This window comes from Carassius gibelio, chromosome B5, assembly GCF_023724105.1.
Source record: "Carassius gibelio isolate Cgi1373 ecotype wild population from Czech Republic chromosome B5, carGib1.2-hapl.c, whole genome shotgun sequence".
In the NCBI taxonomy this organism is placed as follows: domain Eukaryota; kingdom Metazoa; phylum Chordata; class Actinopteri; order Cypriniformes; family Cyprinidae; genus Carassius; species Carassius gibelio.
Window position 1 is genome coordinate 39,687,652 of NC_068400.1, and position 17,700 is coordinate 39,705,351.

At 36.7% G+C, this 17,700-nt stretch overlaps 1 protein-coding gene across 1 annotated transcript; it reads right to left on the bottom strand.

The window, feature by feature from the left end:
• Positions 1-315: 315 nt before the first annotated feature.
• On the bottom strand, positions 316-16,504 carry si:dkey-13n15.11 (NACHT, LRR and PYD domains-containing protein 12). Its single transcript, XM_052556989.1, has 15 exons — positions 16,196-16,504; positions 15,312-15,458; positions 14,826-14,972; positions 13,346-13,492; positions 12,879-13,064; positions 11,327-11,630; positions 5,268-6,973; positions 4,956-5,129; positions 4,221-4,394; positions 3,583-3,750; positions 3,231-3,404; positions 2,808-2,981; positions 2,500-2,673; positions 1,077-1,123; positions 316-1,002 (listed from the first exon to the last, which is right to left on the bottom strand). The coding sequence occupies exons 1-15, from the start codon at positions 16,417-16,419 to the stop codon at positions 410-412; spliced, it is 4,539 nt and encodes a 1,512-aa protein (XP_052412949.1). The 5' UTR covers positions 16,420-16,504; the 3' UTR covers positions 316-409.
• Between the last annotated feature and the right edge of the window lie 1,196 nt (positions 16,505-17,700).

The following is a 17,700-nucleotide window of genomic DNA, read 5'->3' on the forward strand; positions in this document are numbered from 1 at the left end:
TCCTGACACCTTCTTATCAAAGCTGTGCTTCGGGGTGGAAGCGCAGCTCGCACGGCATGTGGAGCGGGTGGGGTTGAGCCCCCAGTATCCCCCTTGTTGATGCCGTCTGTCGCTAATACAGACTAAGATCTACAGCATGCATTAAGTTTATATCATTATTTAGATATTAGTGTACAATTAATTATTATGATTTGTGATATTCCTTCTGTTTCATTCCTGGTGTCTGTATAACCATAACAAAAGTGAAGACGTGGAACAACACTAAGTTTACTCTTCCAATCAGTAAGTTATAGTAATAAATGACTGTACACAAAACACAAAAGTGAATGCTTTATTTAGTGGTGTATTAATACATCAAGCGCCCAATCAATCTAAAAGCTTGAGTTATTCCCTGATAAAACAAAATCACTCATTCACAATGTGACAGTATATTGTGGCTTTTACCTTCAAAATGGCACAGAGTCTGGCACAGAGACACTGAGGAGCCAGAGCAAAGGCCAAACCCTGCGTAGAGAGGCTCTGGGAATTTGGAGTGGAATGTGTGTAAGTGTATCAATCTGTTTTTGTCAGAGACACTGTAGAACGACAGAGTGCCAGCAGGACAGTCCAAATACACCCATACCCTTTTAGAACGAGATGAGCATGATGGTGGCCGCATTTTTGTCCTCTTATTATTGTGCCAGGCAGAGAAACTGTTATCAGAGCAGACAAGCCTCCAGGACTTCTCATTAGATCCAAACTCACAGTCATTACTCTTTCCTTTTCTCCTGATTCCTTTATATGAGGCTGAAACATAGACCTCGCTCATCCCACTCCACTCAACCTCCCAGGAACAGCATCCAGACAGACTCTCCCTGCAGAGAACCTGAGGATAGCACTCAAATCTCTCAGAATGGTCTGGATACGACTGCTCCTCTTCTACATATGTCACAGTTTTGTTCTCCTCAGACAGAGACAGATGTGTGTGTGCTGTGTTGGGGTCTAGTGTGAGCTCACTTGCACCTGAGCACAAAAACAGAGATTAGAGAAAGATCACAGACAATGCAACTAAAAAAGATGTATGTGCGAAAACCTACATCTTCGTAATCCAGCTGTGATCCTAAACTTGCCCTGATGTTCCAGACTACAAAAAAAAAACACTTTGTAAGTTTCTGTTAATTTAAAAACACAAATTGTAGTTAATTCAGTTTTTTTTTGTCTGAAATCGCTGTTTACTATAAATGTACATGTGAATGTTTTTAGGTCAGCAAAATATGTATGTATATATGTAGATAGATATGCATTGAGTATATTTTGTGCTGTTAATTTAATCACCTACAGGCGGTTAAAGATATACTGTAGGTGACTTTTTTCTTCAGTAGTGGATTTTTAGCTGAAACTGTGGTGTTTAGTGATTCGTGAACCAGTTGAACAAATCCGAATGAACCATCTCAAACAGTTTGAGTCTGAAACAGGCTTGAGTCAGCACAGACCTAAAAGTTACTCAAACAAAAGTAACTTTCAGACCTGCCTGACATTTACTTAGACTCAAAATGAGCCAAATACCAGTGTATATGATCCCCTGATGCTGGATGTTGCCAAAACATTCAGTGTTCTAGTTCATTCTACAGTATACTGAACTAGGAAAGAATTCTGACTTGGATCAAGACAGATGAGCCAGCGATGTACACATACTTAAATCGAGCACTTGAATGAAGTGGAGGAATAAAAGTTTATGGTTTCTTATTGTTCATGTAAAAAGGTGAGTTGATTAAAACTAATTCATTCATTTTCGGTCCGACAGAAAAAGTTTGCAAAAAATAATCAGACTTCCATGTTGCCCAAGGTTATAAAATGTAATTATCAATGAAGATTCGGGAGGAGCGCGTCAGATACTTAGCCTAATCATCACAGGTGGACCACAATCAAGTAATCAATCCCACAGTATAAATATCGCTGACTTACCTCTATCCATTGACGGTTTATCAGCATCCCTCCTCCACCCCATCTCCTCACTTCAAGTTCACTTTACAATATACGGGGAAGGGGGGGGTACTCTAGGTTCGGGCAATTCCCGAGCTCGGAGCCCTTCCCCGGACAGCACGCCAAATACGCATACCATACCTCAGCTAATTATATGTAAGCGTGAACTAGTGAATTACAGGTAATGATGTTCATTTTATTGCACAGACCGATCATTTCACTTCATAAGACCTCAATATATCATCAGGCGCCAGAGGTATTTTTTTGTTTTGTTTTGTGTCGTGTTGTTGTTTTTTTGATTCTCAAGTGATTGCAGCCACTGACTTGAATTTTATGAATCACTAAGGACCACGGTTTCAGCTAAAAACCTGCTTTAATGTTCTACATCTTGGATGGCCAGAGGGTAGGTAAATTTTAAAATGGCAAATTACATTTTTTTTTGGTGAACTTATCCTTGGGTGTCGAAAATGGCACTGATTTAAAGCATCTCAGTATCAGAAATGAACATGAAAAGAAAAGTCTTCCTGTGAAACATACTTGAGGGTCTCCAATTTGAAAGTTGGATCATTCAATCTAGCTGTGAGCAGCTGACCACCTAAATCTCCAGGACGATTGCAGCTGAGGTCCAGTTCTCTGAGGTGTAAGGGGTTTGAAGTAAGAGCTGCGGCCAAAACAGAACAGCCTTCCTCTGTGATAAAACAGCCAGACAGTCTACAGAGACACAAATTTAAATTTGTTTACATGAAAATTATCTAAGATTTAAAAATCTGAAAGTATGTATGAAATAATACAGTATAAACTATTTAGTGTAAATATATATATTGAAATGTAAGCTTTTAAAACACCTCAGTATCTCCAGTTTACAGTGTGAACTCTTCAGGCCATCTGAGAGCATCTTCACTCCTGAGTCCTGCAGGTCATTTTTGCTCAAGTTCAGCTCTCTCAAAGGGCATTTTGCTAGTTTTAAAACTGAAGCCACAGTCGCACTGGACTGATCAGTGAGATTACAAGTGGACATTCTGTTTAAAACAATAAAACAATTATTAGACACCCACTGAACATGCATAGCACCAGAAATGACTGATGTGTGCACACCAGTATTGCAACAATTTCCCTAAACATAATATAGACTGCAACTCCATATGTTTGGAGTAACGATTTTGAGCATGTACTGTAAGAACAGAACAAACAAACTCTGTCCATATACATTACAAAACATATTTAAAAACAGTTTAGTAACAACATATCAATGAAACTGAAATGCAAACCTCAGTATCTCTAGTATACAGTGAGGACTCTTCAGTCCAGTTGAGAAAATCTCTAATCCAGTATCCTGCAAGTCATTGTCACTCAGGTCCAGCTCCTTCAGAAGGCAGTTAACTGATTGTAGAGTTGAAGCCATCATTTCACAGGACTGACCAGTCAGGTTACAGCTGGCCAATCTAAAATAAACAGTTATGTTTCACATTATGTAATAATATGTAATGACCTGATGATATCAACAACAACATTATAAAAAATATTTAAATATCTTGATTTATCAAAACCTTGCTTTACTGCATGTCTAATAATGTCACATATCCAGTTGCACTGCAATGATTAAGACACTGCTTCACAAACCTTAGTTTTTCCAGTTTACAGCTATTCAGTCCAGCAGAGAGACATTCCAGACGTGAATCCTTCAGGTCATTATTACTCAGGTCCAACTCTCTCAGGCAGGAGTTCACTGAAAGTAAAACTGAGGCCAGTGTTTCACTTGACTGGTCAGTGAGTTTACAGCCAGCCAGGCTACAAAATAAAAGGAGATGGAGTTGTTTTTGTCTTTTTAAAAGGTTTTTTAATAAATCTTAAAATATTATTTGCTTTAGTCCTTTCTTAGTGAAATGTTAATTTATGTTTCCAAGATGGAAAAACATTTTTTTCTTATACGTTATCCATTTATTTTATTTTATTTTGTATGCATATATTATCTCATATTATTTATATTAAATTGATTTAATCCAGGTCTCATCAAGTCTGTGCTGTTAACATAATTTTTACACTGCTTCAAATACAGAATACAGTAACAACGATCATTTGTATCTTCTAATCATTACTACTAACTGCTGTTTGGGTACTTTTATTTGGTATTCACTTCCTTTCTGGATGGATGAATGAATCCTGCCACTATGTTGTACACTATTTTATTTGTTATGTTTATAGATAATACAATTTTTTTCAATATCTAATGTAAACAAATATATATATATGTAGTTCACCTCAATATCTCTAGTTTACAGTTTGGGCCTTTCAGGCCAGCAGAGAGCAGCTTCACTCCTGAATCCTGCAGGTCATTGTTACTGAGGTCCAGCTCTCTCAGGCATGAATTTTCTGATAGCAGAACTGAAGCCAAAGTTTCACAGGACTGTATGGTGAGTTTACAGCCTTTTACTCTACACAGGAAAAATATTACAAATATATTACTGTGATGACTATTATAACAAAGCATTATTAATAATTCATAATATATTTTACATCTCACAGCTTAATTTTACTGAAATGTCAACATTTTACAATGCACAAGGTGAAAAAAATATTTGGTGGGGAAAAGCACTTGATGTCATTACTCATGCATAGTCTATATTACATTTAAATTTACATTTTGTCATTTAGCAGACGCTTTTATCCAAATGAGGACAATGGAAGCAATCAAAAACAACAAAAGAGCAATGATATATAAGTGCTATAACAAGTCTCAGTTAGCATAAATGCAGTACAGGTAGCAAAGGCTTTTAAATAATATAATAAATAAAAAGATAGAAGCTAGTGTTAAAGGTCTTTTTTATAATTGTATAATAATGAAAAGAAAATAGAATACAAAAAGATTAGAAAGGTAGTTAGATTTTTTTTCTCATGTTTCCATTCCCAGCATTATCTGTACAAGCACATTTTGCATGAACAATCTTTACAAACGATAGCATTGAATATCTGAGTGATAACAACCTGCAACTAACCTCAGTATCTCCAGTTTACAGTGTGAACTCTTAAGTCCAATAGAAATGAGCTTGACACCTGAGTCCTGCAGGTCATTGTTACTCATGTCCAGCTCTCTAACAGGAGACTTTGCATGCTGTAGAGCGGATGCCACAATTTCACATGACTGTTGAGTGAGATTACAGCCTTCCATTCTGAAATGACAGAAGGTAATGCAATATGTATTACTTACATTTTACAACATGTGGCAGTATAGTTATTTGGAAATCAAAAATTCATGATCATAAGCCTTTTTGTTTTAAGTTTTTCAGATCACGGTTTTTGGTTCTCACATTGCTTTTCGACAGTTCCTCGCAGCTGGTACTAGTCTTCTTTGAGCCTCCGTGGACGTTGTGTTGTATTTCTTGAGGTTTAGCTCTTCTAGCACATCCTCTGCCATCAGAAGCATATTAGCTAAAGCTGAACAGTGGGCAGGAGATAGATCTTTTTTTAACTTTTCTTCAGCTTTAAGGTAAGCATGAATGTCTTCTAGAATAGAAGTATCCTTCATTTCAATCAAGCAGTGTGAGAGATTAATCCACCTTTCTGGTCTGACATTCTGCTTTTGACTTTGTCTGAGGTTTTTTATCACTTTCTTCATGCTTTCAGGGTTGTCCTCAACGTGTGTGAGCAGACCTAGGAGAAGTCTCTGATTTGATTCCAGTGAGATGCCATGAAGAAATCGAAGGAAAAGATCAAGATGTCCGCTGTCACTCTTTAGTGCTTCATCAACCACAACCTTCAGAAACGCATCTAGTGAAACTTCATTAAACTGTGATTTGATCTTTTTTCTTCCTTTCTTTATCTGGAACATTCTTAGGATATCAATGTTCTTGTTTAAATAGCTGAAAAACACAAAAAGCGCTGCAAAAAACTCTTGAAAGCTCAGATGAACAAAGCAGTAGACCTTCCTTGAATAGATCACGGATTCCTCCTTGAAGATCTCGGTGCAAATCCCAGAATACTCAGAGGCCTTGTCGACATCTATTCCACATTTTTTCAGGTCCTCATCATAGAACAGGACAACGCCATTCATCAAAGCTTTGAAGGCCAGTTCAGCAAGTTTCAAAATCACATCTCTTTCTGAATGCAGAAGCAACATCGGATCATTCCCAAATTTCTCATCTCTCTCACTATACTTCTGCCTCTTCATAAAAGCCTGAGTAATCAGAAAATGTATGTACATTTCAGTTAGCGTTTTTGGGATTTCTGCACTGCTATCATGTTTTAGGATATTCTGAAGCACAGTGACTGTGATCCAGCAGAAAACCGGTATATGACACATTATGTGGAGGCTTCTTGCTGTTCTTATCTGAGAGATGATTTTGGTGGCTTGATGTTGATCGCTGATCCTCTTCCTAAAATATTCCTCCTTCTGAGGGTCAGTGAATCCCTGTACTTCTGTTACCCGGCTGATGTAATGTGAGGGGATCTGACCGACTGCTGCTGGTCTGGATGTGATCCAAATGAGAGCAGAGGACAACAACTCTCCTTTGATTAGATTTGACAGCAACATGCTCACTGATGATGTTGTAGACACATCAGAAATTTTGTCACAGTCTGAAAATGTCAATGTAATTCTACTTTCATCCAGACCGTCAAAGATGAACAAGACTTTACACAAATCATATACCCTTGTATCTAACCGCAGAAGTTCTGGAACGAAGTCAAGCAGAAGTTTGTGAAGGCTGTACTTTTCATCTTTAACCAAGTTGAGTTCCCGAAATGGAAGAACAAAGAGGAAATCAACATCCTGATTAGCTTTGCCCTCAGCCCAATCCAGAATGAATTTATGCACAGAGACTGTTTTTCCAATTCCAGCAATTCCTTTGGTAAGAACAATCTTTACTTTTTCTTTGTTGTCTTTTCTCTCATAACTTGGATCGGATATAGGCTGGAAAATGTCGTTGCAGTTGATTGGAGTACCTTGTAAGCACTCAGTCTTAGCTTTCTCTATTTGTACAACCTCATGTTCTTCATTTACCCCTTCCCTCTCTCCCTCTATCAGAGATGTATAGTAACGAAGTAGAACTACTTCACTACTGTACTTAAGTACTAAAAGGCGGTATCTGTACTTTACTAGAGTATTATTTTTTTCTCCTACTTCCACTTTTACTTCGGTACATATTTTCGCTGAGTTTAATACTTTTACTCCGATATTTTTTTATGTGCTGCATCGTTACTCGTTACAATTATAATAATGTTACGAATCATTCCATTACAAACCACTGCCAGAACTGTAGATGGCAGGTTTGATGAAGCTGGCACATCATTGAGCGAATCAAGCGAGACTGCGCGTGCTGACTGAACTGCTGTGAAGAGAGAGATGAACACCGAGCCGAGCCAGATAATGACTCGTTCACGAGTCAAGAGCCGGTTGCATCGGTTCTCGGATGACCAGTAACGTTAGTTCTTTCTGACAGTTCGATTCAATAAACCAGCTGAAGAAAACAGTTCACCGATTCTTTTGCGCTCGACGCAATGGCGTCATTGGCGTTGACTGCACCTGGGCTCATAACATTAACACAGAATCAGTTCAGAATCAATCACCAAAAGAATCAGTTCGGTTCAAGACGCTCTGTGTGTCGGTTTGCTTCACGCTAAATCACACATGCGCAGTATCATCAGCTCATCAGTTCACGAATCAGACGCGTCTGACGGAAACGGTTCTTGACTCGTGAACGAGTCATTATCTGGCTCTGCTCGGTGTTCATCTTCAGTTCTCTCTTAACAGCAGTTCAGTCAGTGTACTGTTTGAGTCAATGAATTACTCCGGGATATTGGTTTGTTTGAACTCAGAGAGAGTGTCAGACACATTAAACAAGTTAACAGCTTAATTCATCTGTGGATTAATGCGCAATGGAGACGCGAACTGTTTAAAACGATTCAGTTCGATTTGGTGGACTGTTTCAAAAAGATCCGGTTACATCGAATGATTCGTTCGCGAACCAGATATCACAAACTGCTTTGTTTTTAACTGTCTTACAACAGACACGGAAGAGAAGACAATGCTGAATAAAGTCGTAGTTTTTGCTATTTTTGGACCAAAATGTATTTTCGATGCTTCAAAAAATTCTAAATGACCCTCTGATGTCTTAGGGGTTTGAAACAACATGAGGGTAAGTTATTAATGACATCATTTTGCAAATTGGGCTAACTAACCCTAGTAACCGTTTTTTGTTTACAAGAAGTTAGTCAAAGGAATTGTCAGGGCTCTCAAGTTTTGAACTGAGTTCAGAGTGAGATTTTGCCCGCGGTCGCGATGGCGGCAGGGGTTTGATGGGGACGGGTGTCTGATCTCATAAATGACACATAATCTTACAAATAAAATAATATTTATTTAATTCAGCATTTATTTGTGTGTGTGTGTGAGAGAGAGAGAGAGAAAAAATGGTCAGTGCTGTTTATAGTAGGTGTTGGTAGCTGGTTTTGAGGCCAGGGGTTGGTGGCTCCCATTTGAATCACTGTGGTTCCAGGCCAGCCATTTTTCACAGTTCCATCAAGTGCTAAACTGTTCCTGGTTTAGGTCTTGTTTAATCCCACCATGGAGAAAACCCTCTCAGCATAGGTATTTGAATGAGCAAGCACTAACACTAATGCAGCTATTTTAGAAAGCCTCCCTGCTTATGTCCCTCACACCTTGATGGACACAGGAGTTATCTTGTCTGCAGACTAAGCACCAGTAAAAAGAGCTGGTGGTTCCCATTGTGATGAATGGTGATCGGGTTGACCACTCCTTCTTAAAGGAACACCTACAGGTGGCTGCTCTACATAACCCTCTCTTTTTCCCTGTTTCCAGTGGGTTCTCCACTGTTTCCTCTATGGTCCTCCACAGTCTCTTCCATGCACCCATCCTCTTCTGGCACCCTAACTCCCTCCCCTACTGTATTCTCCACAGCCTCCTCCTCTGACCTAGCCACCTTTTTAGGGAGCTGGGCCCGCATTCATAAAGATTCTAAGAATCCTCTCAGAAAACTCTTAATTTAGCTTAAAAACTTTTACGTAGGAGTCTTAGCTTAAAAGCGATTCGGGACCGATCTGAGAGCAACTCTGAGTAAGGAAAAGACAAAAACGTTTATCTTAGTGAGGAGGCGGGGTTGAACCGGTTGCTATGTATGACACAATCTTTTGAAGACTCTGATTGGCTGGTTGTCCAAGAAGGAAAAAAAAGAGTGATTTTAAGTATAGGGTCTATTCTAATCCTCACTTTAAATTTACATGCGTAATTTTTCCTATTTGACCGTTCTCTCTCTCTCTCTCTCTCTCACACACACACACACACACACACACACACACACACACACACACACATTATATGTGTGTATATGAATTCTATTTTTTTATTTACCATGCTTTTAATTTCCTATAAGGTATTTGATTGGCTTAGAATGATAAAAATTGTTCCACTCTTTCCAGTTACAGTGATTGCTGTCCTATTTAAGTGGCGGTTTGAGTGTTGGTTTTAATGTATCAAACATGGAATCAAAGCCAAGAAGAGCGAGAAAGCCAAACTGGACAGAGGAACAGTGTTTACTGTTAGCCCAGTTAATGGATGAACACAAGGCCATTCTTAAAGGAAAATTCAGACACAGCAAGGGACAAGAAGCAGACATGGGACAAACTATTAACGGTTCATTCCCCCTGCTTGTGCGCACCTAAGCCTGCTATATTCATAAATGCAGTTTTTTGAGCTTGCAAGGTGGGAATGTCCAGTGGAAACGAAATGAACTGCGACACAATAAGATGTTCTGAAAGTGCTGTAATTGTTTGTGTGATCACTCTGCTTACAGAAGGTTGTGACAGACCCAAATCATCACTATTGCATTGTTGCATGTTCCCAGTTGCCAAATATTGTAATGTAGTGATTACTTTAATTTATATATTAAATTATATTATATTAAATTATTATATAATCTATACCGTCTTATTAACTCATTGTCATCCATTGTCTGCAACACATTTCTTCTGCCTCTTCATCTTTCTGCCATTTTCTCCTCTGCTAAAGAAACTCTTAAGCCTCTTAAAAGTCCTCGTCTGTGCTCATAACAAATTTTACCTTAAGACCTCTTTTAAGGGATAAGATGCTTTCTGAATTACTTTTTTCTTTACTAGGATTTTTTTCTTTAATTTTAAAAGTAAACGCCCACATTTCTAAGAATTTTCTTAGAATTTTGTCACTAGGAACTACTTTTTGCATTAAGATTCTTTATGAATACGGGCCCAGATCTTTTAGAACAAAGCATGAAAGATTGCTCCTTTGCCTCTTCCCTGACATCTTTGAAATAGACGAATGCAATAATCAATATTATACATTGGATAAAATATAATGAAATAGCCTAGGCAAAACGTTTTGAAAATGGGGACCAGGATGAGGTGCAGTAAAAATAAAAGGAAATAAATTTTTTTTTTTTTTTAAACTATTATGGATACTGCCATACAAGTATTATGGATAGGCCTATTATAGAAGTCTCTTATATAAAACTGTCAGAGTAGCCCCGCATCCTCTTCAACGTGTAACTTTGGCAATAAAAAAATAATAGTGGGCTAATAATAGGCACAAAAGCTACGGCCGACCACGTATAATGGCCAAAATTGCGTGCGTGTCGGGGTCATAATAACCATCAGACCAAAACATATCTTAGACTGTTTTTAAAAAATGTTAAATTAATATATTGATAAAAAAAAACATATAGTGAAAATCTGTGTCATTGTCTTGACAAGTCTGTAACCGTAACGTTACCTACTTCAGCGAGCGTCTGGATCTGTGTTGCACACGAGCCTGTAAAAATCTTACCCGGATACAGCAATGCTATTTTCTGATTGGCTGATCGGTAGCTATATTTTTTTTATTCGATTAGCAGGTGCGTGTCAGGGCCTTCGGGGAACTCACTTGATTCCTCTAAGTTACCTGTTTCACTGTTTAAAAAAATAGCGCCGCAACTTGGTGGGCGTTGTCCTCGTAATGTCTCTGCGTGAGAAATACAAGGTGTGGCGTGTGAGCGTGTGAACGGGTTGAAATGCGTGAGTCTCACGCCCAATGCGTGAGACTTGAGAGCCCTGAATTGTGATTGTCCTTTAGGTTAATCATTTGAAATAGTAAAAACAATATGTTCAAACTTTTGACTACTTTCTTTAATAGCTACATAACACAGTACTTCTACTTTTACTTTCAGTACTTGAGTAGTAAATTTTTAAATAGACTACTTGCAATACTTAAGTACAAAAAATGTTGAATACTTTAGTACTTCTACTTAAGTGTGGTGCTTAAAGAGCACTTCTACTTCTACTCAAGTCACTTTTTTGATAGAGCACTTGTACTTTTACTCAAGTATGGGTCTCTAGTACTTTATACATCTCTGCCCTCTATTATATAAAGCTGTGTGTAAATCTTGTTAAGGAGGTTTTTGTTCTCTTGTATATTGATTCCTTCACATAAACTCTCATATTTCTTCATGCTGGTTTTGTGGCTTTCTTTGATACTCTGTAGGATGGCATCTACTGGTTTGCAAGAGTTCAGCTGCTCTTTAGCAGGACTGGACCCTCTCGTGTGTGGGTGTATAAGGGGACAAATTTCAGATATTTTTCTGCACTGAAAAGAGTCAGAATTTCCAGACAGGCACTCAGACTGATCTTGAACCACCTGTTTCTTTCTCCCACTGCAAAAAACAAGATTTGTGATCAATTAAAATTGTAATGTTGTTTACAAGTTAATCTGGTGTTTTGATATGCTTAAAGACAGCCCATCAGCAAATTCATCTGTTTACACTGTTGTTGGGCATTGGGAAATACCAGAGACACAAAGTCTCAAAAAACCTGCCCGTTTCCTTTCTTCACAAACATGTAACCAATCCAGAGGTGAGCAATGTTGCCAATAACACACATATCTGTTGATTTCTAAGTTAGTCAGAATTCACTCATCGCTAAAAATGCTTTTTGCCAGCATCTGAAACTTCCCTACAATAACAGTATGTGGCAAATTTACAGTGTTCATATAGAGGGTTTTCACCGACGTCACGTTCTGGGCGGTAACCCAGATGCGCGGCCATTGTGGAGGTACTCGGTGTAAAAAACTGAACGGAGTACAATGGAGTATAGTGTGCTTTGGATACTTTAAGTGAATGTAGCCATGTCTAAACAACCGAAAAGTTCATATACTAGTTCGGGATATACTTCAGTGCCAGTGCTTTGTTGTGATGCGGAGTGCCTCCAACATGGCCGACTTCCGGTCTGATGACGCGCCGTGAAAACCCTCTATAAGAGTAGGTAAAAAGTACCAAGATGAACAACTACTTCTGTCATGATTCTGAATTGTGCATATGATGAACACTTTACTATCCCATGACACCACAGGATAGGATTTATGAATGGCAGTGATGCGACGCAACTGACACTGGTAGTCACCTGATCATGGCAACATACAGAATGCAGAATGTGCAGATTACATTTATACTGAACACTATGAGACATATTTGACTTCAGTATAACTCAGCTTATAAATGTGATTAAAAAAGTGATTAAAAAAATGAATAGCATAGGATTTTTAACAGGAATGTAAACAGTGAGGAATAGAAGTACAGTTCAATGATTGTACAATTGTTAAACAGACTGTTCAGTTGACCAAACATCTTTCAGAAAAAAATCAAAAAAAAAAAAAAAGTAAACAAAAGACGAATAAAAAGGTTTCAATGTTGAGTTGGCAAAAATGATGTTACAGTATCTAAGACCTTTAGCTTTATACAGTGTGTGCCAGTGTAAAGACTAACTCTGTACCCTGCAGTTTTTATCAAATTTAATTCAACATGACATCTAACCTAATTTACTATATTTGCTATTGTTTACCTTTTGTCAAACAATTTATTTCATAAGAGAATTACATGACCATGTAAATGAATGTGCAAGCACACCTGTGTTTAAATTGTTCCGCTTTGTCACTGAATTTAGGAGGTTCAGCCATGGATCTGTCACTCTTCAAAGATGCATAGCTTGATTGTGTTGATGCTGTTTTCTGGGACTGGTGGTAAACAGCACTGTACTCAGCTTTTCTGAAAGACTGAAAATACCAAAACAAATGAAAATACATTGGTTTCGACCTGAGATTTAAGATTCATATACATTACCAAATTCTGTATAAAGTTGTTTTAGACAGTTTAGCATGTCACAGCTAGGGACAGTTTCAACTAAGCAGCCATATTATAACTAAAAAAATATATTAACATTTGACATTAAAGACTCCTAATGTATTTTGCATAATTTACATTAATTGATGCAAAGCAATATTGGAAATTACGATTAAAAAAAAAAACTATGGAGTTGGAAACTATGAAGACTCAAGAAAAATATGTGTATATTTATCAGGCATGTATGAACTCACCTGGGATGCAAGTGTCCTGTTTTATCACTGAATTTAGGAGGTTCAGCCATGGATCTGTCACTCTTCACAGACACATAGCTTGTTAGTGGAGATGCTGGTCTCTGGATCTGGTGGTGAACAGCATAGTCCTCCACTTTCTCTGGATGACTGTAAATACAAAATGCTTTTTAACTTAGTTTTACATTTATTTTAGCATAACACACTGCAGAACAGCTGAGCAGCCATTTGATAGTTTTAAAGCTAACAAGTAGGATTTGACATTAAAGACCCCTAATAAAATTTGTTTTATCCACATATATTGAAAACAACATCGGAACTCCTGAAGAATCAAGAATTAAAGTGTCACAAAAGAGTTGTGTATGTTCATCAGGCATGGGCAGCAAACAAATAAAAACAAGCTTTTCAATGATAATTGTTTTCATTAATGTCCTGACAAAAATTTGTAAATAAAACTGGCTGTCTAAATTTTGTAGATATTGGCTGTAAAGCGTCCTCTTACAAGACGTGAAAGAGTGGAGCAGGTGACAATAAAAGTAACTTTACCTTAAAGCAACTACAAGTTATGGTTGGCATTCTTTACACATTTCTCCTGAATCAGATATACATTTTTGATGAATAGGAAAGGTAGGATTTATAGAATCATGCCATTTGTGAGTTTTTTTCTTTCAATATTAACAAATTAACCTTAATCGAGTCACGTTTGTCTAATGATCTTCAAATAGTCAGCACAATTCATTTGCACCAGTTAACAATGTTATTAGGTTCAGAGTTTGAATGAAATTACATATCTGTTGAGTTATCTGTAGGAATGAATATAAACTTAAGAATATGCAAGAATGAAAACAAATTGAAAAATTTAGATTTTTTTTTACTTAACCTGATAAAGTTTTAAGTTAGAAATACATTATAATTTCCTCTGCTGAAATCATCTAGAATAGATCATGTTTCAAGGTGTGTTTAAAAGCAGAATCTAACACTTAAATTGATTATTTATTTGAATATTTTTGAATAAATATACATTCTGCCAATTAATTGTGTGAATGTAAAATAATCAATCTAATTTTTTATATTTTTAAAGTAATGACTTTGTCTTTCTATCCTTTTTTTCCTCTCACAAATGAGAATCAACTTATTGCCCCTTATTCCTCAAAATGCTGAGATCAAGCTGGGGTCTGATGTTAGTGTACTGTGTCACCTGTCACTTGAAATCAGTGCTGCTGACATATATATTTAAAATATCTAGTGCATCCACACAAGTATTGACTAGTTTTATGATGCACTTATGGTATTTTTTAGAGTTTGACAGTGTTTATAATTTCTTTATTAATGTATAATTTGAGATTGGTGGTTGGTGACCACAAGGTGGCTCCAAATCTTTGTTATGTGCATAATTGACTATACTTGCTATTGTTTACCTTTTGTCACACAAATAATTTCATATGAGAATTACATGAGCATGTAAATGAATGTGCAAGCACACCTGTGTTTAAATTGTTCTGCTTTGTCACTGAATTTAGGAGGTTCAGCCATGGATCTGTCACTCTTCAAAGATGCATAGCTTGATTGTGTTGATGCTGTTTTCTGGGACTGGTGGTGAACAGCACTGTACTCAGCTTTTTCTGAAAGACTGAAAATACCAAAACAAATTCAAATACACTGGTTTCAACCTGAGATTTTAGATTCATATACATTACCAAATTCTGTATAAAGTTGTTTTAGACAGTTTAGCATGTCACAGTGCGGGACAGTTTAAACTAAGCAGCCATATTATAACTCTAAAAAATATTAACATTTGACATTAAAGACTCCTAATGTATTTTGCATCATTTACATTAATTGATGCAAAGCAATATCGGAAACTACAAATGATAAAAAAAATAAATAAATAAAAAAAAAAATTGGGAGTTGGAAACTATGAAGAATCAAGAATAATATGTGTATATTTATCAGGCATGTATGAACTCACCTGGGATGCAAGTGCCCTGTTTTATCACTGAATTTAGGAGGTTCAGCCATGGATCTGTCACTCTTCAAAGACACATAGCTTGTTAGTGGAGATGCTGGTCTCTGGATCTGGTGGTGAACAGCACAGTCCTCCACTTTCTCTGGAAGACTGTAAATACTGAAATAAATTAAAATACATAGACATAATGTACACTTGACGTTTAACATGCATTACAAAATGCTTTTTTAACTTGGATTTACATGTATTTTAGCATAACACACTGCAGGACAGCTGAGCAGCCACTGGATGGTTTTAAAGTTAACAAGTAGCATTTGACATTAAAGACCCCTAATAAAATTTGTATAATCCACATATATTGAAAACAACATCGGAACTCCTGAAAAATCAAGAATAAAAGTGTCACAAAAGAGTTGTGTATTTTCATCAGGCATGGACAACAAGCAAATAAAACAAGCTTTTCAATGATAATTGTTTTCATTAATGTGCTGACAAAAATGTGTAAATAAAACTGACTGTCTAAACTTTGTAGATATTTTTGTCTCTAAAATTATTTTATTGTTATCATTTTAGACAATTTTTTGTCTATAATCATTTGAGACAAGGGTCATTTTTAAGACAACAGACCCCTATTATACCCCCATATAATGGAAGATACCTTTTTGATCGTGCTATTCAACACTGTGGATTAAGGAATGCCAGCTATATCCGCTAAAAATTAAACAAAATTGAAACCAAAAATGTTTCCAGTCATCATAACAGAAATTATTACACACTTTATCTTGTTCCAGATTTACATACAATTTAAAATGTTATTTGGATACAGTGGATACATAATATCATATGCACCGTTATTCTCTAATACGAGTGTACTCCGCAGGACAAACCTGGGTTGAAAGTGTTCTGCTTTATCACAGAATTTGGGAGGTTCAGCCATGGACCTGTCACTCTTCAAAGACACACAACTTGTTGCTGGCGTTCTCAGAAACGACTGATTAATATTACCCTTTTCTTCTCTCTTCTCATAAAACCCTTTTTTAAAGGCAGCGCTCCCCTCCTCATTCCCCAAAGAAAGACTTGGGTTTGACGAAATGGATTCGTTTGCCTCCATCCTAAGTAAAGAATATTACAACTACGTGAAAACAATGTATGTACTAAATATAAGTACAGCACAGTTGAACTCTGGTTAAACTCCACTGAATAGCTACAGTTCAAAATAAAAGTCCTCGTGACTGCGCATAATACTAAACAGTACTATTCTCACAAAAAGTGTTAGGTACATATTTATGTCTTTATACAGTCTTCATACACAGATTAGTTATCTGTTTAGATGAAACAGGTTTTGTTTTCTGTTTGTACATTATGTAGCATGTCTGTTTTAATATTTACCGTTAACTTGACATTCTGTTTGACAGCACGCTAAAATGGCTGTAAAGGATATGCATCCACACAAGTATTGACTAGTTTTATAATGCACTTATGGTATTTTTTGATGGTATTCAATGGAGTTTGACAGTCACACAGATTTGGAATAATGAGGGAGAGAACATTACAACAGTGTTTATAATTTCTTTATTCATTTATAATTTAAGATTGTGGGTTGGTGACCACAAGGTGGCTCCAAATCTTTGTTACTTGCTTGCTGCCAGTCTGGCTGATGTGACCAATGAAAGTGAAAGTGAAGAATAATATTATCAGCAATTGAAGAAATATTTCACCCAAAAATGATCATTATGCCATCATTTACTTTAACCTGCTCATCAGCCATCCCAAAACTTTCTGCTATGTAACATTTTTTTTTCGTCCATAATATGGATATCAAAATAATAACCAAAACTACATGGTCTTCAAAACATCTTGTGTGTTCCATGAGGGTGAGTAAATGACACAAATGTTTTAAACCTGGGGTGACTCTGCTCAGTTTATATAACCTTGTTTTCTTGTAACCTTTCTATACCTGACGTTTTACACTAGTAATCTTTATTTATTTTTTTATACCTTTGATCTTTTCATTCTTCTATATAACAAATAAATGCACAGACTATATCTAATAAGAATCGTGATATTACGTAACTAAAATTTATTCAAATATATTAATAGATTTATATTTATAAATGTATCTTTTTCTATTATTATTACTTATTTGCTGTTTTTTTATATCAATAGCATGTCTGTTACCATCAGCACATACTAATACTGTAACTTCTGTCAACACAAATAAATGAACACCCAGAATTAGATGACAATATCCAGACACAAATGCTTCTGCAATTTGTAAATAACTCATTAATGGGACACAGCTCAAAGGCTTGTGTGTAATTGGTCAGGAGGTCCTGAACTGTCATCATTCAGGCACAATACACATACTGGAGGGTCGACATTGTTTCCCGTC

Excerpts from the sequence above, each read along its gene's own strand:
- si:dkey-13n15.11 (XM_052556989.1), bottom strand. The coding sequence starts at position 16,419 with ATGGAGGCAAACGAATCCATTTCGTCAAACCCAAGTCTTTCTTTGGGG. Across the intron at positions 13,065-13,345 it reads ACAGGACACTTGCATCCCAG|GTCGAAACCAATGTATTTTC; the intron begins GTGAGTTCATAC and ends CTTAAATCTCAG. Across the intron at positions 3,405-3,582 it reads TGTAAACTGGAAAAACTAAG|ATTGGCCAGCTGTAACCTGA; the intron begins GTTTGTGAAGCA and ends TGTTTATTTTAG.